This window comes from Schistocerca piceifrons, chromosome 2 (genome assembly GCF_021461385.2).
Source record: "Schistocerca piceifrons isolate TAMUIC-IGC-003096 chromosome 2, iqSchPice1.1, whole genome shotgun sequence".
In the NCBI taxonomy this organism is placed as follows: domain Eukaryota; kingdom Metazoa; phylum Arthropoda; class Insecta; order Orthoptera; family Acrididae; genus Schistocerca; species Schistocerca piceifrons.
In genome coordinates this window covers 718,015,882-718,038,099 of record NC_060139.1, presented here as the reverse complement: position 1 = coordinate 718,038,099, position 22,218 = coordinate 718,015,882, and the positions used below count along the sequence as shown (strand labels likewise).

The window sequence follows — 22,218 nt, the reverse complement described above, 5'->3', positions numbered from 1 at the left end:
TATATTTCGTGAAACACTGTCCGGCATCAGTACAATGTGATTCGAAAAAGAAAGAACAGGTTTCAGTTGTTTGTTAGAGAGAAAACGTGAAAGATAGAAATACATTGCCCTGGTTACTAGATAGAGGAAGGTGGAGAGTTTTATGTTCGCACATATGTTATACCATACACTAAGAAACATCGAAACAGTAGTCCATTTCCTTTTACGCACGAATCAGCAGGTCCCTACTTATTGAAACGACAGCTTCAACAACTGTTTCTCAGCTCTTTAAGAGGAAACAGCTCTTGAAGAGAAGCAAACTTAGCTGGGACAAAGACTGTCTTTTACATACCCCATAGAAAAAAAATTTTGCGAAGTGTGAAGTCTGGTGACCTGGGAGGCCAAAAGCAATGAATAAGATCTTGTTGTCCACCTTTTCCAATCCAACGTTGTCGGATGTTGTTAAGATAACGTTGCATTTCAAGGTGAAAGTGAAGCGGGGCGCCCCCAAGCATTAAAATGAAAACATTGCAATCTTTGTGACTTTAAGGAAACAACAAATTTTGAAGCAAGCCCAAGTATGACATTCCTGTCAGTTTCCTCCGAAAAAGAAAATAAAGGTCGATACAACTTTGAGAATAGAAACGCCATAAAACACACGCGGTTTCGGTGAGTCTCTTTCATCTTCGACGACGCCAGGGTTTTGTGCTCCGGAATTCTTAAGCTATGGCGGTTTGCTTTACCCGATAAATGAAACGTCATTCGTCCAAAAAGAGTCGTTAGGTAACAGGGTCCTCTGCAAAATTCGCATGTTCCGTTACGGTCGCCGGATCGCATTTGCTATAATAACTTCAACTCGTAAGGCTTTGTCATATGCAGGCGTCGTTTCAGAACACGCCACGCCGTTGTTAAAGGAAGCTGAAGTTCCAGGCCCGCCCGCCTTGTGGACTCCCGTGTGAACGCATCTCGTATCGCACGTCTTCATCAGACATGCTTGGAAGACCAGTCCTCTTACCTTTGCCTATGCAACCACCTTCCAAGGATTTTGTCTGCCAGTCATAAATCTGCGTCTGCAGAGACAGCTTCTTGGAGAATCCACTCGGAATGCCCGTTGCACTTGAGCAATGGATTGACTTCGCGCAAATTCCAACATACGAAATGATTTATCTTATGGTGTAGTCGGCATGTTGCTACAAACGAACAATACCGCAGCTGTGTTAAAAACTTAAAATATTTTACAACATGCAGAGGAAGGTCTTTCGTAGAGTATATTTACCATGGACTACAGTGTACGAACCACGAACAAAAGAGGAAGATTCGGAGAGATTTTCAGAGTATTTTGGCATTTACCGTTGGTCTTAGCTAGTTAGCTGTAATGTATAATAGATCGATTCTGTGCAGTACCCCAATGACCGTGCTTTCTGTGAAAATGCGTTCATGAGAGTGAAAAAATCTGTAATATTCTATCATCTAAATTAAAACACAAAACACGTGGTAAAGCAACAACCCTCGTAAAGATGCGAAAGTGCAGCTGCGGAACATGTCAGCATAGCGACGTTGTGCCGTTCTTGCATTGCATTCGTGAGCTCGCACACGAGGTGCATGTTTGCCCCTCTTAAATCAATACCAGTAATGCTATGTATCGCTGTTGACGTACAACAAACAAGTTAGAAAAACGGAATCCAGACAGAACAAAGCAGTACTGAATACAAGCTCGAAGGCGCAAACTAAGTGGGAATTGCTGTTAACACTTTGCCGTCCGGCGACACCGCAGTGGTGTCGTGTGCATGGTATCTCGCAGTGGCCGGCGACCTCACTTTAGTATCTTTTTCATTCTGTTGTTTTATTTAGGTAAGAAGTTACACACGTCAACAAGTTTGTAGGTACTTGTACACTTTCATCATTGCAGACGAAAGAAACGACACGATTATTTACGATGAATGCGCGGACGTCTTGTCTGACGTTCTTGTCGACTTGACCGATTGGGAAGAAGTCATTGGATATCAAAAAATGAAAGTAAAGCAGAATCGTCGGAAGATAGTGAAATACGTCCAAGAAGAATTTGGCGAACGCTGCGGTTGCCAACTGATTCGAATGAATCAGACGAAGGAGACAGACTCTGATTTACTGAGGGCCAATAATAAAGTTGAAGGATCTTCGGGTCCACACACATTTCCCAAAGATACACAGAGCGTCGTGGATATCGTAGAGTTATACAGGGTGTTACAGAAAGGTACGGCCAAACTTTCAGGAAACATTCCTCACACACAAAGAAAGAAAATATGTTATGTGGACATGTGTCCGGAAACGCTTACTTTCCATGTTAGAGCTCATTTTATTACTTCTCTTCAAATCACATTAATCATGGAATGGAAACACAGCAACAGAACGTACCACCGTGACTTCAAACACTTTGTTACAGGAAATGTTCAAAATGTCCTCCGATAGCGAGGATACATGCATCCAGCCTCCGTCGCATGGAATCCCTGATGCGCTGATGCAGCCCTGGAGTATGGCGTATTGTATCACAGCCGTCCACAATACGAGCACGAGGAATCACTACATTTGGTACCGGGGTTGCGTAGACAAGAGCTTTCAAATGCCCCCATAAATGAAAGTCAAGAGGGTTGAGGTCAGGAGAACGTGGAGGCCATGGAATTGGTCCGCCTCTATCAATCCATCGGTCACCGAATCTGTTGGTGAGAAGCGTGCGAACACTTCGACAGAAATGTGCAGGAGCTCCATCGTGCATGAACCACATGTTGTGTCGTACTTATAAAGGCACATGTTCTAGCAGCACAGGTAGAGTATCCCGTATGAAATCATGATAACGTGCTCCATTGAGCGTAGGTGGAAGAACATGGGGCCCAATCAAGACCTCACCTACAATGCCTGCCCAGACGTTCACAGAAAATCTGTGTTGATGACGTGATTGCACAATTGCGTGCGGATTCTCGTCAGCTCACACATATTGATTATGAAAATTTTCAATTTGATCACGTTGGAATGAAGCCTCATCCGTACACATTTGCACTGAAATGAGGATTGACACATTGTTGGATGAACCATTCGCAGAAGTGTACCCGTGGAGGCCAATCAGCTGCTGATAGTGCCTGCACATACTGTACGTGTACATGGTACGGAACAACTGGTTCTCCCGTAGCACCCTCCATACAGTGACGTGGTCAACGTTACCTTGTACAGCAGCAACTTCTCTGACGCTGACATTAGGGTTATCGTCAGCTGCACGAAGAATTGCCTCGTCCATTGCAGGTGTCCTCGTCGTTCTAGGTCTTCCGCAGTCGCGAGTCAGAGGCTGGAATGTTCCGTGCTCCCTAAGATGCCGATCAATTGCTTCGAACGTCTTCCTGTCGTGACACCTTCGTTCTGGAAATCTGTCTCGATACAGCCGTACCGCGCCACGGCTGTTGCCCGTGCTAAACCATACATCAAATGGGCATCTGCCAACTCCGCATTTGTAAACATTGCACTGACTGCAAAACCACGTTCGTGATGAACACTAACCTGTTGATACCACGCACTGATGTGCTTGATGCTAGTCCTGTAGAGCAATGAGTCGCATGCCAACACAAGCACCGAAGTGAACATTGCCTTCCTTCCATTGGGCCAACTGGCGGTGAATCGAGGAAGTACAGTACATACTGACGAAACTAAAATGAGCTCTAACATGGAAATTAAGCGTTTCCGGACACACGTCCACATAACATCTTTCCTTTATTTGTATGTGAGGAATGTTTCCTGAAAGTTTGGCCGTACCTTTTTGTAACACCCTGTATATTGGGAACGACCTGTTTGAATATATTAGCAACGAAACCAAGTATTACAATCAAAATTGCAATAGAAGGAAACTAGATTTAAAAAAATGCCAATTTGTCTAAGTTACGGGACCCGAACTTAGAAAATGGTTTGGACTTGCTATCCTTATGGGAATTGTAAGAAAGGGCAAGGATCGATGATTATTGCTCAGCGAATCCGTTGATACACACGCCTATATTTCGCAAAAGGACGTCCCGCAACCGATTTAGACAAATATCATTTTTACGTTTTTCCGACAACAACAATAAACTGGATAATACCGACCGGCTTTTCAAAGTGCAATTCGTAATTGATTATTTTTCCAAAAAGTTTAAAGAAACGTTTAATCTACGTCGAAACATCTCAATTGATGAAGGAATAATACCGTGGAGTAGTCAGTTAAATTTTAATGTTTACAGTCCGTCGAAAATTAAGAATCATTCGGATGCTGTGTGATTCGAGTAAAGGATACATTTCCTCATTCAAGATATATTCCGGTGCTGGAAAACCTTTAGCAAAAACAGTGATGGAACTATTGACACCTTATGGAAAGTGGCATTACCTCTAATGGATAATTATTATAACAGTGTAGAACTTGCAGAGAAGTTACTTGAAAAGAAAATTCGAGTTTGTCAAACGATATGGCAAAATAGAGGATTTCCGGAAAAACTAAAGCGCGCAAACGTCAATGTGTTTGAAGCTAGTCATCAACGGAAAGGTGACAAGTGGCCGACGACAAGGCACGTAATCCGAATTAGCGCTGCCTACGCCAAGCGAATAAATTTGTTCGAGACGTGCGGACGGCAAAGTGTTAACAGCAAGTGCCGTGAGTGAATGCAACAAGTTTGTTTCCAAACGAGACGCACAGCACATACTGTAGACACTTCCACTGTTGTGTCGATATTTTCAGTGCAGTACAGGTATATAGACGTAAACGGGTGTAAGAAATCCAAAGGAATGAAATTACACCACGGGAGGCCACGGGTTTCGTGTACTAAAAAGACCTGAACAGCCTCCGAAATATTGTCATTGGAAATTTAGTTCACCTCGTGTAAGGAGGATTGTGCGCATAATGTATTAAATGTCACAACTCAAACATGTAAGGAGAAACATATTTTCCCAATAAACAAGACTTAGCAAGCAAAAAAAGAGAAAGAAATGCTGACGTATTTTCCACTAGCGCCCGGGAAGCCACGTGTTAGGACTGCGGCGTAGTTTGCAGAGCAGGCGAGAGAGCGAAAGCACAGCTTCAAGTGCTTCCAAGGGGCTGTCTCCAGGGCGACGGCGTGACGTCAGCTGAGTGTAGAGTAGCACCGCGTAGCGCATGCGTACTTCTACGTGGGCCAGCCGGCCTCGCGACCAGGAAGTCAGTCAGGGTGTCCCTGCTAGATAGCAGTTCACCCTGGCAATAGGCAGACATATGTTAAGCGATGCATGATCTATAGACTGAACTGCGATTCAGCACTACCTCTAGCGCGTGCACTTGCCAATAGGCTCACAGGTACAGTCCATCAATACAGCACCCAACTACCTTTTTAGTTTGTCGTTCAGTCGTTCGCACATAGTCCGTGGTGCTTCAAAAAAATCTGTATTTTTCAATACCGTAGCTTCTACAGCAGTGAAAAGACACGGTCCAGTCAACGCTGTGACCACCTGTCAATAGCCTGAAAATATTTTTCGGCGCGGACGTGCAGGAAGTGTCACTGACAGGTTCAGGAAGGTACTGATGTGGAACCATGTCGAATCCAGTGCCGTGACCAGTTACGCTACGTTTCTCGGTTGAGGATACATGGCGCAAACAGCCGGATCGAGGTGACTCCAACTTCGACTGGGTTTAAACCGGGGAGTTTGGTGGCCAGGGGAGTACGGTAAAGTCATTCTGGTGTTCTTCAAAACCGCGCACGCACGCACGCACGCACGCACACACAGCAACACGTTGCAACGCCATGCTGGTACATGCCGTTGTGCCGAGGAAAAACATTCCGCATGTAGGAACGGACATTGTCCCCCAAGGATAGGTACGTACTTCTGTTGATCCAGTGTGCCTTGCAGAATGACGAGATCTAGGGAATGCACGAAAACATTCACCAGACGATAACGCTCCTTCCTCCGTCCCGGACCCTTCATTGAATAGTTGCACGTCTGTTCTCCCCTATACGTCTCCGTAGCCGTTGTTCACCTATGTCGGCTATGGCCCACGGTGTACCGAAGTTGCCTCAGCGCCTGTTCTAAATAGCGCTATTTCACATACACGATAAACTTTAACCACGGCAGCACACGAACAATTTACACATCCAGCCGTTTCGGAAATGCGTCCATCCTTGGTCCAAAAGTCGGTGATCATGCCCTTTTGTAGACGTTAGATAAATCTGATAGTTTCCGCATTACAACAATTTTTTTTTTTCCGCCATCGCCCCTTGCTTCCCCGGTACATTGCGTGCTGCATCTGTGATTGGTTATTGCACGTTGACGTCGAACATAAGCGGTGGCTACATTAATGTAACTGGACCGTGTAGAAACTTCGAGCAAAGTTTAATTTACGTGTACGACTAATTTTTAGCGGGTGAAGTTGAGGCAGACGAGATAGTTCAAAATTAGTGAATTATGAAATTGAGCCTACGTGATCAGAAATAAATGTTAGTGCAAAAAGTATAGAGACTGCATTAATAAAAAATAGAGATAAATTAAGACTGTGGTTTTAATGCTTCACGTCTTCTACATAGTATCCTCTCAATTGAGTACAATGCACAGAACGCTCATACATCCAGGTGAAACTGCTAGAAAAGTCCTCCTTTTGGATGTTGTTGAACTACCGCTTCACGTTGGCTTGAATGTCGGCTTATGTCGTCCCAGCGTTTCACTCTTCATGTGAATTACTATACTCTTATCGTTTTGTAGTAGGTTCGTATTTATCACACACAGTCTCGGAACTTTTTGGTCGACGGACGACGTGATGACACAGAACTAAATGTCCGTCATTTGGACGTCAGACGAACATCAGACACGGTGTTATTTTACGTTACTCCATATTTCAGACTGAATTGGGGCATACATTCAAGGACATCGTTTAACTATGTTGTTAGCTGGTTTACAGCACAGTTGAGTTACAGCTGAAGCGATTGTCTTATCTCGTGCTGTTTTGAAGTTAAAAGCGTGCAGTGCGAGCACGAGTGGTCAACAGTCACATTTCTAGCGGCAAGCACTACAACCTGTTTTAACTGCGTGCTGGTGTGAGCCTTTTTGCATAAATATGTCCAACAGAAAAGACAGAGGCTGGAAACTAACTGAAAATATTGCGTGTTAGACAGAGGTAGACGAGCTGCCTCGTATTGTGCAGTATTGACGTACTCCGCGAAGTACCTCGAAACAGCTATCTGAAGCGTTCTGTGCGCGACACCTCAGGAAGTTGATTTACTGGGCGGCGCTGATCGTGTGCGTCTACATATTCCTTTACGGGCAGTAGTAGCTGCCAGCAGTGATCATGAGGTATCATACATACACGTCACACAGTCGTCAAGTCTCAACAACAGTTCCTCATTTTGCAGTTAACTGACTACCTTAAACTGCGTAACATAGGCGTAATAGATTATAAAACACTGGAAAAAGATTTAATCACTTACATTTCGGCGGAAAAGTGTAGGCTTTAGATACAGGAGCAACAAGGAATGAAACAATAAATCTTGTGAAACTCAAATTATTTTACTACGATAATCCTGTACATTGCAACTGGCTTCGTTTCCCTTTGGCATGCTGTTCACAAGGCTGGCTGGCGTTCTCTCTCTCTCTCTCTCTCTCTCTCTCTCTCTCTCTCTCTCTCTCTCTAAAGTGTAGCCAAGTACGGAAGTGTAACATGGTTCAGACAAAAAGAGAATAGATGATTTTGAATTCTTCTGTAGAAGAATGCTGAAGATTTGATTGGTAGATCGTGTAACCAATGACATTATGAACAGAATTACAACAAAAGTTCATAAGACTTTCAATTATTTGTTTTAATTAAAATATCTTTTCCTGACCTTATCCCGTGTTCCCACAGGCTCGTCATGTTAATCTAGATTCGGTAGTGCTGCTGTTACAGGGTGGCTGGATCTCCTCCTCCTCCTCCCCCTCCTCCTCCTCCTCCCCCTCCTCCTCCTCCCCCACCTCCTCCTCCTCCTCCCCACCTCCTCCTCCTCCTCCTCCCCCACCTCCTCCTCCTCCTCCTCCCCCACCTCCTCCTCCTCCTCCTCCCCCACCTCCTCCTCCTCCTCCTCCCCCACCTCCTCCTCCTCCTCCTCCTCCCCCACCTCCTCCTCCTCCTCCTCCTCCCCCACCTCCTCCTCCTCCTCCTCCTCCCCCACCTCCTCCTCCTCCTCCCCCACCTCCTCCTCCTCCCCCACCTCCTCCTCCTCCTCCCCCACTGTCCCCATGTGAGACGCTTTCGGAATGTATGCGAATCGTGTAACTGAGGCGGAGCGTCGACATCAACCCCGTATTCATCCAGTCGGATGTGATGAACCACATCCAGGCTGGGATACACAACGGCCCTCGTCGCTAATCCCCTGGACGGATTCTATGCGGGGCCGGTGCGCCTCCCCGAATCCCGAAAGCGGAGTGCTAACGAGCACGGCTACTCGGGCATGTTCTTTTATTAGAATGTAAAATGCCTTAATACATTGTCTAGTCACATTAATGTAATCATCTGTCAGAAGCCTGAACAACCAGATTTCGTAGCAGGTAGGGGTGGATATGGTCGCCAAGGATACATGCATACTGCCGTTGATCCACTATACTTTCCAGGATGACGAGACCACATGGGGAATACGATGAAAACATTCCCCAGGTCCCTCTCCTCTGGCTTAGACTCTTAAGAATGTTGCACGGTATTTGCTTTCAGCCGTTTCTCGCCGTACACGCCAACGGCCACGGAGTATAAAACGTGATTTCATCTGGAAAGGCCATTTGTCGCCACTCAGTAGACGTCCATTTGCGGTATTGGTGTGCAATTTCCAGGCTTCGTAGCCGAAGAGCAGCAGTTAGCATGGCGCATAAACCGGGCGCCTGCAACGGAGGAGGCCCATATGCAGCTACGCTCGCTGAACAGTCGTTGAGGAGACACCGTTGTTAGCCCCCTTGGTTCGTCTGGGCGATCAGCTACTAGACAGTTAACACGTCTATTCGTCTGTACATATCTCCGCAGCTGTCGCTCACGCCTGTGGTCCATGACCCGTGGCGCACCAGAGTTGCTTCGGCGCTGGTTTTGAATAACGGCGGCACGGTGAACAGTTCACGAACTTAGCCGTTTCGGAAGTGCTTCTATCCTTCGCGCGAGAGAGAATTTGAATGTTAGATAAATCTCTCCCTTTCCGCATATTACAACGACGGCACTGTTTTTCCGCGTGTTCCCCCGTCCCCGACATGCCTTATCACCCTTCCAGTGCTAGTGCTGCCACCTGCCTACCTGTGCGTTATTGCAGGCTGACGTCGAACATTGTCGGTGGTCACGTTAATATGACTGGACCGTGTGTGATAGTTTTAGTACATCAGTGGTTAGGTCAGTACATCGCTTTTGTATAACTTACAAGAAATGGTTCAAAGCGAAATACATAATTCGAAAACAATCTGTCCCAAAATTTGAAAAGTACCTATGTCAGAAAATTGATTTACGAAATACAGCCATAATGAGTATTTCACTTAAAAGGGAAGCTTCCCATCGCATCCTGTTCAGATTTACTGGTAAGAGGGCCCAATGGTCAATCCGTCAAAAACTGAAGACAGATCAAACATGAGAACAGAAAGAAGGTGCAGTTGACTGTAAAAAAAAAGCAAAATAGAAACAGTGACAGTAATAGAAATAGTAACAGTAACTGTGTTGGACTACAATGCTGGCGAGCCGTGTTCAAACTTCCCTTTTGCCTTTTCTTTTTTAGATGTCGTGTGTGTGTGTGTGTGTGTGTGTGTGTGTGTGTGTGTGTGTGTGTGTGTGTGTGACGTTAGTTTGCAACAACGAGGTGTAATGTGGGGACCTATAATGACAGTTGATTCTGCTCAAGTACTTTATTAGCAGCCGAAAGGAAGTGACTTTCGAATGGGAACAGTAAACGTATGATGACAAGACTTCACCGAAAAACACGTCTGGTGTGTGATACACGGCATTAGTGACAATATGTCCCTCATATGACAGGAATCTCTTACCGACGCACCTAATTTGTACGCCTGGTACGTGAGATATGCATCCTTGCTCGATTTAAGTGTTCGCATGAATGTGAACCTGATCCCTCCAAAGAAAATAATGAAAACGTGATAGTTTGTCACATAAGCTGCAACAAATGAATGCAACAATTTCAGATTCACAGTTTCTGTGTGCTGTTTCCAAACGTACTTTTTTAACGTTTTTGAAGTTGCGTTCCGTTTCGGAAGTCATGACTCTTGAATTCCTATGTTCTAACATAGTTCACACCCGTTAAATTTTTTGTTTACATTTCTGTGAGACGCCCGTGGTACTCACTATTCATCACATTTACTTACCACGGTAACGTAATCTTAACACATGACTTATATTCTAGTTCAGTGTATAGTATGCCAACTGAAAGAAAACAAACGTGTCAATGATCGGACGGACAGTTCATAGTTGTGAGAAAAAAAAAATAAATGGCACGAGGGAGTTTTGAACACGGCTCGCCCGCTGGGCAGTCCAACACCATGACACCCAGGACCTCATTGCTGTTTCAGGCTGTTCTTTACTGCACTTCTTGTATCGTTCATTGTTTTTCTTTTGACTTTTTTCACAGTTTTCATGCTTGATCTGAGTTGGGGAGAGGGGGCGGGGGTGAGATAGGAAGCTTCCCTTGTTACGACGGCGATAGTGAATACAATTCTGAACACTACCTGTACATGAGCCTGTTAATGGGAGGTTCCCTGTACTTTCACTAATTTCCCTTCTTTCGAGAAGTATGTGTTTTCCTTTTTTCGCTTAAGTAGAGGAACCTCGCTTTCTGTCTTGCCTTACTCAACTGGCTGTGACTTGCCGACACTCAAACCGTGGCTGATTCGTTGACAGTACTTACCGCCAGCCTGAGGATGTGAGACTTTCCTTGCCTGTGCTCTGTGTTAAATGTAGCTTGAACTTTATACAATTTCACACCTTTTTTCGAGAAACTTTAGTTTTCCTGCTATTTTATTACCCGGAAATAAGCTGAGGAGGGTCCCACAGACGCGGGCTGTTGCCACTGTGGCGGCTTCTCTTTTTCAGCTGCGTGCCGGGCAGGGGGCGGTAGCGGTAGTCTGGGCTGAGCGCTAGGGCAGTAAGCAGCACGCAGGGCGCTTCTCTGCCGCAGGTTTCGTCGCGTCCACGGCCACCAACCCCATCTGGTTCGTCAAGACGCGCCTCCAGCTTGACTACGCGCGCGACGGGCACCGCATGACGGCGGCGCAGTGCATCCGCAGGATCTACAAGACCAAGGTAAGCAGACTAATTCTCGTATTGGCATTGACCCCCAGAGGATAATAACACAAGGAGACAACACTCGGCGACTATCAGCCAAATTGAACAACGCTGCGCCATGTTTTATGTCTTCAGTACAAAGGGACGTGGTGTAGGATAGTGGCAGATACTGTCAGGGAGACGATGTAAAATACAGACTGGCAATAGTAAGCAAAGCCTGAAAGAGAAGGAATTTGCTAACATTGAATATACACTGAAGAGCCAAAGAAACTGGTACAGGTGCCTAAATCTTGTAGGGCCCCCGTGAGCACGCAGACGTTCCGCGACGAGCCGTCCCATGGACTCTGTCTGAAGTATTGCTGTAGAGAAGTGACACCATGAATCTTGCAGGGCTGTCCGTAAATCCGTAAGAAAACGAGGGGGTGGAGATCTCTGAACTGCGCGTCGCAAGACATTCCAGATATGCTCAATAAAGTTCATGTCTGGGGAGTTTGGTGGCCAGATGAAATGTTTAAGCCGGCCGCGGTGGTCTCGCGGTTCTAGGCGCTTAGTCCAGAACCGCGCGACTGCTACGGTCGCAGGTTCGAATCCTGCCTCGGGCATGGATGTGTGTGATGTCCTTATGTTAGTTAGGTTTAAGTAGTTCTAAGTTCTAGGGAACTGATGACCACCGATGTTAAGTCCCATAGTGCTCAGAGCCATTTGAACAATTTTTTGAAATGTTTAAACTCGGGAGTGTGTTCCTGGAGCCCCTGCGTAGCAGTTCTGGACGTGTGCGGTGTCGCATTATCCGGCTGGAATCGCCCAAGTCTGTCGAAATGCACAACGGACATGAATGAATGGATGCAGGTGATCAGACATGATGCTTACGTAGGTGTCACCTGTCAGTCTTATCTAGATGTATCAGGGGTCCCATATCACTACAACTGCACGCGCCCCACACCATTACGGAGCTTCCACCAGCCTGAAGTCTCCTGCTGACTTGCATGGATTCGTGAAGTTGTGTCCATACCCGTAAACGTCCATCCGCTCGATCCAATTTGAAACGAGACCCATCCGATCAGGCAACATGTTTCCAGTCATCAACAGTACAGTGTTGATGTTAACAGCCCCAGGCGAGGCGTAAAGCTTTGTGTCGTGCAGTCAGCAAGGGCACACAAGTGTGCCTTCGGCTCCGAAAGCTCATATCGATGATGCTTTGTTGAATAGTTCGCACAATGACACTCGTTGATGGTCCAGCATTGAAATCTGCAGCAATTTCCGGAAGGGTTGCAGTTATATCACGTTGAAAGATTCTCTTGAGTCGCCGTCAGCCCCGTTCTTGCAGGATATTTTCCCGGCCGCAGCGATGTCGAAGATATGATGTTCTACTGAATTCGTGATGTCGCGGTACACTCGTGAAATGAAATGGTCGTATGGGAAAATCCCCACTTTGTCGCTACCTCGGAGATTGTGTGTCCCATAGCTCTTGCGCCGACTAAGATACCACGTTCAAACTCGCTTAAATCTTGATAACCTGCCATTGTAGCAGCAATAACCGAGCTAACAATTACGCCATACAATTTTTGTCTTATACATGCGTTGCTGGCCGCAGCGTCGTATTCAGATTGTTTACGTATATATCTGTATTTGAGTACGCATGCCTATACCAGTTTCTTTGGTGCTTCAGTGTATATTTGTTAGGAAGTATCTTCTGAAGGTATTTATTTGGACCGTACCTCTGTTCGAAATGCAACGTCGGCGATAAACAGTTCAGACAAATAAAAGACAAACTTTTGAAATGTAGTGCTACAAAAGACTGCAGGAGATTGGACGAGTAGTTCAGATTAGCAGTGCAGAGGTACTGAATAGAAGACAGATGCAGAGGCACATTAATTCTACAGTACAGTAAGCAGATTCAAACGGGTATAGGTTGCCGTAGTTAGAGAGATGAAAGAACAGGGCAGACTAGTATGGACAGTACCATCAAAGCAGTCTTCAGACTGAAGATGACAGTAATACAGGGTGTTCATAAATTATCTTGACAGCTTAAGACTAATACGTTTAACACTATAATAGATATTAACAAATGGTTCTCAGCATGTGATAACTGTTTTTTTTCTCACCCATACACTCCATTGTGTGCACCATTAGTGGCACAGGTATCTAGTCTGAATCCAAAGTCTCTCCATGTACGAGTCAAGGTCTCCACAGTGAGACACGTCCAGATCCATTGCGAATGCGTGCCTTAACGCCCTGTGGTCCCTAACCTTGGTTCGGTACGCCAAATCCTTTACAAAACCCCACAGGCAGAAGTCTAGTGGCGTGAGGCCAGGGGATTGTGGCGGGCGTCTAAATGGACCATCTCGTCCCATCCACGTATCCGAAAACTTTTCATTTAGAAATTGACGGGCTTTTGCGTCGTCTTCAAGGTAAAAGCTTAGTTACCACATGCTGAAAACCATTTGTTAATATCTAGTATAGTTTTTAAGTTATTAAAATCTTAAGTTGTACAGATAATTTATGTCAAATAATTACGAAATAACACCCATCTCATAATGATGAAAAGTTAACACTTGAGTCTTTCTGCAGTGGGTGTAAGGTTGTAATTAAACTTTCGCTACTTGAGTCAGTGTAGACGGAAAACTATTTTCCGTCTGGTTACCCAAATTTATATGAATAATGTTCAGACTGTGCGCTGCAGTATTTGTTATGTTCGTAGCGTTAGTGTCCTGACTTTCCGTTAGGCGCCCGTACGGTTACGTAGGGTCGAAACGCAAACCTCAGTGTGCATTGCGGTTGAACACAACCAACATGTGTCTGGACGACACAGGAGTTCAAGTAGTTCGAATTAACTGACGGTGTGGGAATTGCTCCTGGGAGAGGCCGACGGTTAATAGCACCACAAATTGGTGAAGCTACTGTTGGCATGGCGGCGTATGCTGGACGCAATGTGCGATCTTCAAACATTGCACGAGCTGTCACAACAGCTGAACATTCCATGGTCCACCGTTGTTTAGGACAGCAGTAGAGGAATGTCTAGTCTATTGCCGTTCCAGGCTGCCGTGGATGCAGTCGGTCGTCACGCTGAGCGACATTTATAACCTGGAACGTAAAAGTGGTCCGCAGTTGACAATGTCACCGTCTCATGTGGAAATTAAAATCTTGCTTTCAACAGTTTATTCGTTATTTCTCGTTCCTATATCCTTTCAGATGTTTCCACGATGCTTTAATCAGTCATTTGTCACGGGATCCTCTTAAGTAGCGAATGTTTAATTATAACCACCGTCTGTATATAAATATTGTAATCCCAATGAGTTGTGTGACATTCACAATGAGAAAACGCCGTCCGTAGAAAATTACTACAAAAAGAAGCCGAAATGTGAGAGATATATGCGATCTGCAAATTTCGGAGAACAGATTTGAGAGAGAAACGCTTTAGAAAAAGTTAACTCTTGCATAATTTGTGAGTAGCGTGTGCTTAACTTTATTTTCAGTTTGAAATAAGCTAAATGAATCTGCTGTTATATGGACCTAATATGGAAACTTCCCCCCACGAATCAGCTGTATTAAGACTTAACCCGCCGTGGCTAGTGAATTATGCAATGAAGTTATCTGATCCTAAGTTTACAAAATTAGTACCGCAAAGTTCTACGTAGCTGAAGCTTGTTTTTCCTGAAACAGTTAATTATGCTCTTCACATAAATCCCTTTTTTCCAAAACGATTAAACATGTACAAAAAGATGCAAAGATTTACTTTCGTAGAGTAATTTAAACTTTCCACTTCGTATTTTACGTGCAAAGGTCTCCCATTACTAATTGAATTCGTAATTTAAAACTATAGCAAGTATCTATTCAAAGGAAATCACTTGCCCCCTTGTAATACATTTTCTTAGCACTATTATAAATTAACAAAAAGCAACATAAGCCAATTGTTGACGTAATTTGTATTTAAACTGTGAAAAATTGAAGCAATAATGATACTTCAGAATACTGTATTCGTACAAAACCGTTATTCATCATACCATCCGTTTAGCAACGGAGTTTCGAAACGGAACAGTAACTTTTGTTCTTCTGAAGTTTTGCGAACAAAGTTACAAACTATAACGAAACTCTGTCAAGATTCTCGGCAAGAGCAACATACAGTATTCAAGTTGCATGATGATGATGATGATGATGATGATGATGATGATGATGATGATGATGAAACTTGAATTCCGTATGTTGCTCTTGCCAAGAATCTTGACATAGAGTTTCGTTATAGTTTGTAACTTTGTTCGCAAAACTTCAGAAGAACAAAAGTTACTGTTCCGTTTCGAAACTCCGTTGCTAAACGGATGGTATGATGAATAACATTTTTGTACGAATACAGTATTCTGAAGTATCATTATTGCTTCAATTTTTCACAGTTTAAATAAAAATTACGTCAACAATTGGCTTATGTTGCTTTTTGTTAATTTATAATAGTGCTAAGAAAATGTATTCAAGTTTTAATACACAAATAAACCAATACATCAATGTACACAAAATAAAACAGTTACAGAACATGTGTAAACCTGTATACATCAGTTCAGAAATTCTGTACATACCGTGCAAAACAAAACACGAAGTGTTGCTTTTAAAACAGCTGCAGAATGATCTCGCAAATCAAAATCTGGCGGCTGATAACAGGCGTGGCACCGCGGGAACGCGAGGTCGCCGTCCGTTTCTGCTGTCGCAGGGATAGCGTAGTCAGTCACTTCGTTTGCTTTTACTTGAGAGTAGCAACCTCGTTAAATTTCCTGTTAGTGCCAAAGAGGATTAATTGTTTTCGTTCAACTCCCGGCTTTCAGAGACTAAACAGTGAAATGATGTCTGTAGGGATAATACAAACTTGCACAGAGCTTACTATAGCTAAATAACAAAGAATCCTTTAAGATAAATGTAAATTGTGAATGGAATTTTAAGTAACAATTTATTGGGTTTTATTTTTTCACTTGAAGACAGTCTAGTGAAGATAGGGAGGTAAGACCACGAAAGGGTATTGACTAACAGATTTTTATAACTTGTCTGTTGACAACGTTGACATACTGTTTGTGTACTGCAGCCACGGTTCCATCTCTCTTAACTCAAGTTGGTTGGTTGGTGTGGGGAAGGAGACCAGACAGCGTGGTCATCGGTCTCATCGGATTAGGGAAGGATGGGGAAGGAAGTCGGCCGTGCCCTTTCAGAGGAACCATCCCGGCATTTGCCTGGAGTGATTTAGGGAGATCACGGAAAACCTAAATCAGGATGGCCGGACGCGGGATTGAACCGTCGTCCTTAACTCAAGTACTTCGTTCCGTGTATAGAAGTAGGGGTGCAATATACAGATTCAGATTATTGTGATCATTATTTAAAATCAACAGTAGCCAAAGTACTGAATTCAGGGAGCAGCATGATGGACTAGGAATGAAATAATAACATTGTGGTAGATTTTTTACACCTGCCCCTGCAGCCACTTGTAGAATGCTCCACTGTGCTGTAAGTTAAGTGACGAAGTATCCTTACTATGGACAGAATGAGCCAGGCGGACCTGTAAGTGTTCCCTTGTAGTACTGGGGCAAGGGAATAGCGTTCAAGTCGTGGACTGTACTGTTCTAACTGCTGAAACACTTTCCGGTCGGAGTGACTTGTCAGCTACACCGAAGATCCATTCCACCAGGGCACACAACAAGAGTGTGAGAAATATGAAAGACGGAGATAGAATTTAACTGGTCGGAATAATTTCCAATACGTCCGCAGTTCGAACGTAATGGGCCCTTGAAATTGTGCTTTCTTAACGAAGTGGTTCTGCCAATTCTGTTTGCTGTCCTCCATACTATGGAGGTAATGTAGCGGCCAGCAGATGGTTCCTCATAGACGTTCTCAGATTGGCCTGTAACCAGGGTTCTATATTGCAGAACGCAGAAAATGACTTGTAACTTGGGGGCCAAACGAAGAGAACACCAGACTTAATTACTGTCAGATTCTCACAAACCTTCACGTAGCGTGGGCGTGACAACTGGGAGCATTATTGGAGATCTTTCTGCTTTCGAAAAGAGTAGTGGTCTTTGGTCTGATGGTTTTCCTTACTGCACAGTTTAAAGTGCATAATACGAGACGTCTGAAAAGTCCGTGCAAAGTCAGAGAGATGCCATCACCGGCGCTTATCGAGGTCATGTTTAGTTAGTAGCATCTTTGGAAAGAACGCACACCAAGTTTCAGCCATATTGGTCTATTTCTTTGTTTGGCATTCGTGTGAATCAAGGAAGTCGAGTGATTGTCAAAAAATGGTCGAAAAAGAATTTCGTGTGGTGGTTAAACATAACCTTATGAAAGGCAAAACGCCTCAGGAGACAAGAGAAGCTTGATAAACATTACGGTGACTCTGCACCTTGGATTAGAACAGTTAATAACTGGTTTCAAAATTTTCGGAGTGGCCATATGGGCACAAGTGGTGCTGAACGTTCTGGACGTCCCGTGGAGGTTACGACTCCAGAAATCATTGCCAAAATCTATGATACGGTGATGGATGACAGAAGAATTAAGGTTCGTGAGATTGCTACTGCTGTGGGCATCTCGAATGAACGGGTACATATTATTTTGCACAGACATTTGGACATGAGAAAGCTATCCGCAAGATGGGTTCTGCGATTGCTCACGCTTGACCAAAACGGAATCGTGTAAAGTGTTGCAAGGATGGTTTGCAGTTGTTCAGTAAGAATCCGCAGGACTTTAAGCATCGTTTCGTCACTGTGGATGAAACATGGATACATTACTATACTCCTGAGACCAAACAACAGTCTAAACAATGGGTTAACAAGGGAGCATCTGCACCAAAAAAGGCGACGACCATTCCTTCTGCCGGAAACGTTATGGCGACTGTCTTTCGGGATTCCCAAGGGATAATCCTCATAGACTATTTGGAAAAGGGTAAAACCATTACAGGTGAATATTATTCATCGTTATTGGACCGTATGAAAACCGAGCCCCAAGAAAAACACCGGCGAGTGGACCGCAGAAAAGTCCTTTACCATCACGCCAATGCACCAGCACACACCTCAGCCGTTGTGGTCGCAAAATTAATGGAAGTAGGATTCCAACTCGTTTCACATCCACACTATTCTCCAGACTTTGCTCCCTCGGTCTACTATTTGTTCCCCAATGTGAAGAAATGGCTGGCGGGGCAAAGATTTTATTCAACCGAGGAGGTGATTGCAGCAACTAATAGCTATTTTGCAAACTTGGACAATTCCTATTATTCGGAAGGCATAAACAAATTAGAATAGCGTTGGACGAAGTGTATAAGTCTACAAGGAGACTATGTCGAAAAATAAAGGTTTACCCCGAACACGTAAGTACTCTTTATTTTTGCGCGGACTTTTCAAACGCCCCTCGTACATCATGGGCTGTTAAGATAAAACCTAACTTGTAATTCGTCAGAAACGCTGCAAATCGTGTTAAGTGGCAAATCTTCCAGTTGAGCGGAAGTGGCAAATCTTCTAGTTGAGCAGATGAAACAACTGTCGGAGTATTTACGCCATCAGCGATTGGAATCTCAGCTGTCAGAGCTGTTCATTGCACCATTTAAGTGGTAAATTTGTGGTAAGGTCTTAGGGGACCAAACTGTTGAGGTCATTGGTCCCTAAGCCTACTCACTACTTACTCTAACTTTTAGCTTATGCTAAGGACAACACACACACACACACACACACACACACACACACACACACACACACGGACCGTGACAAGACCGCGCAGCTACTCCGCGCGGCACCATTTAAGTGAAAGAGTGCTTCGACATGGATTATTGCAATCGTATCATCTGTCAACAACCTAAAAAAAATTATCATTTAACGTCACGCATTTAGCTTTGTGACAGTAGCGTATTTCATGCACCAGTTTCGATTTGAACGGTGTGGAATTTAAAATTATTTCTGTGGGTGCACCGTAGACTCTTAAAAGTTACAGGGCGGCAGCGCCTTGGCTGATTGTGGCAGGTCGTGATCAGCGTCAATCCACTAATGTTCGCAGGGCTTGATATCACTGAGTACGAACAAGACTCAGCGCTTAATAAAGTGCCCGTTACAGACACATTCAGGTCCATCGCTACTTAAATGACGCGCTGTAAGCAAGCGTGCAGTGGTGATTGTGTGCTATCAGGTGGTCTGCAAATGTTGAGTGTGAGCTGTTGCTTTTCAATTCTCTGAGGTGTTGTGTGTACCTGGTTCTGAAATTTCTACGTGTTTGGCCCATACACAGATTGACAGCAGTTGCAAGTAAGTCGGTATATACCGGACTGGCTGTATTTGTGTTGGTAGTATTTCTTCCAGGTCTGCTTTGTATTGTGTTGTTGGTTCTGTATGCTATGTTGAGTCCTTGTTTCTTTAGTATATTACCCACTCTGCGTGTGACTAGTTGCTGAGGAAATAAGAAACAATCAAAGACAACAAAACCACCATAAAAGAAAACACAGAGGCTGCTGAAGAAAAAAACTTACAGAAAACTACAGAACAAATTAACTCAAGAAAATGCCATCATCACAAAATCCGGCAAGGGTAATTCAATAGTAGTCATAAACAGGAATACATTCCCAAGACAGTAGAATTTATGCAAAGCAACAACACCACCACCACAGAATTAAGAAGTGATCAAAGAAACCGAAAAAGTCTCTCTCTCTCTCTCTCTCTCTCTCTGCCCCAGTCCTGAAAACACACACACACACACACACACACACACACACACACACACACACACACACAGCGAACACCACATATGCCCAATACACTTAAAACCCGCGCGTCTCACCTAACCAAATGGGCTATGAAACAAAGGAATGCTACACAGACACTGCCTATGTTTTGATAAATATGAGAAAGTGCCGTGTCAAGCGACCATAGGTTACGAAATCTGCCTATTCACTTCGCCAACAACAGCACACCACAACACCAAAACCGTAAGTTACACTCGAAAAACGTGATGTATACTCATTACCGTTTGTAAATGCATAAGAAACAAAAATAAAAATTACGTTTTGCTCTTTGCAGATAAGTTGTAGATTGTGTAGCAGAATAGCTACCAAAATGTCAAATAGTATCATGTAAGGTATGTAAACTAATGCATACAGCCACTCTTTTTGCCAATTAGCTATAAATAGAAATGACATAATGTTATAAACACATAGTGCATCAGGTCGTTAATAAATTTCTCACCTGTGAACTATGAACAAATGATGTATAATATTTTACAACAATTACTCATTCACAATTGTATATATTATGTACGAAAAGTTTCGCTAAATGTTAATATGTAACAACGATTTTACAATTAGAAAACAAACAACCCACTGAAGATAGCACAAAATGTGCTGAAACATGTTGGGTGAAAAAAAAACAGAAAAAAAACGTGTCTTGCATAATGCGGAATTCCTATTCCCATTTCGCAGCAATCACGGACATAACAAGAAGAATTGCAACACCACAAGATGATATTAATACAGTTCAAAATTTTACAACTAAATTGATTTGTAGAATACATGTACTTTCATTGAATTTGTTATTCACTTTTGTCAAAGTACTTTTAACTAATTCTTATTGTTTGCAAGGGGTTTAATTTCTTTTTGTTGTAATATATCTTGATTTGATGCGTATCATATTTGTGAAGATTTTGTGCACTTTAATGTAATATAATACCTGCAAAAAAAAATGCAACGCCCTGGAGGACAGGATCATTTTATCGACAAGTGATGTAGCAGGTAGCTCATTATCGTAGGAGTCGCATCGATACGCAGTGTAAACCCCCCCCCCCCCCCTCTGGCGCAACACAAGCGTGTATTCTCGCACGCAAAAGATTATAAAGGTCCAGATGGTCTCCTGCAGTAGTGTGTCCCAAGTGAGCCTTTCGTTGCAATTCGACAATCGTTCATGCAGGCTCTAGAGAACGAGTGAGTTTCCGCATCATGATGGCTCTCACGTGTTCAGTTGGTGAGAGATACGATGATCTTGATGGCCAGATGAGTTGTACCCCACGAAGAGCACGTTGAGTTGCAGCAGCTGTACGTGGACGTGCGTTGTCCTGCTGAAAAATTACATCACGTTCCTGTCGAAGAAATGTCAGTAGCACTATGTTTGTGACTGATGACGCCCCCCACGACATGGATCGCTTGTTTCGTGGGCGAATGTACTCTGAATAAGGCAGCTCAACCGGTCTGCGCCCTACAGTGTTAATCACTCGCATACTAACGGAGCCCATTCTCATCATTAAAGGCAGCAGAAAGCCATTCCATTCTCCAGCCAACTGACGACGCCACAGTAGCCATGTTTGCGGTGTCGTGCTGTCGGTCGTAACATGGCTAGATACAAACGTGATTTTAATCCTGTTGCAAGCAGGCAGTACCCAGTGGTCCCTGATAACACGGCAATTGCACCTTGTTCCCAAATTTCGTCCCTGTATGATATTCGATCGGCAACCGCTGCTCGACAGTGCGTCGATCTCGACGTGCGGAGCCTGGTGTACAGGTGTGGGAATGTTCCACAGACAATTGTTAAAAGCAGCGACACACCACCGATGTATTGTGCTCAACAGATGCCGCAGTCCATCGATACGTCCATCCAGCTTCCCGCAGGCGCACAGTGTGATCCCGTTCAATTGGCTGAAATTGTTAAACATGAGTACGTACTCGTCGGTAAGGGATGGATGTTCACTGGAATGATTGTTGCAAACACTGTTCACCTCTAAACTTAGCATACCGAGCGAGGTGGGGCAGTGGCTAGCACACTGGATTGGCATTTGCGAGGACGGCGGCTCAAACCCGTATCCGTGATTTCCCAAAATCGATTCAGGTAAATGCCGGGATGGGTCCTGTGAAAGGCAATGGCCGACTCTCTTCACGATCCTTCCGTAATCCGATGGCACCGATGACCTCGCTCTTTGGTCCCCTCCCCCAAATCAACCAATCTAAATTTATCACAGATCGACCCTGCAGAGTCGAAACAGAGGGTGCCCAGGCAGGCATCCTGAGCCTC

General features: G+C 44.2%; 1 protein-coding gene across 1 annotated transcript in view; it reads left to right on the top strand.

Moving 5' to 3' along the window:
• The window catches only part of LOC124777376 (mitochondrial carrier protein Rim2), a 174,061-nt gene that overhangs the window by 136,511 nt on the left and 15,332 nt on the right, over window positions 1-22,218 (top strand). The window contains exon 4 of the mRNA XM_047252764.1: window positions 11,109-11,233. Coding sequence (XP_047108720.1) covers window positions 11,109-11,233 — 125 coding nt within the window. The remainder of the gene's footprint in view (window positions 1-11,108; window positions 11,234-22,218) is intronic.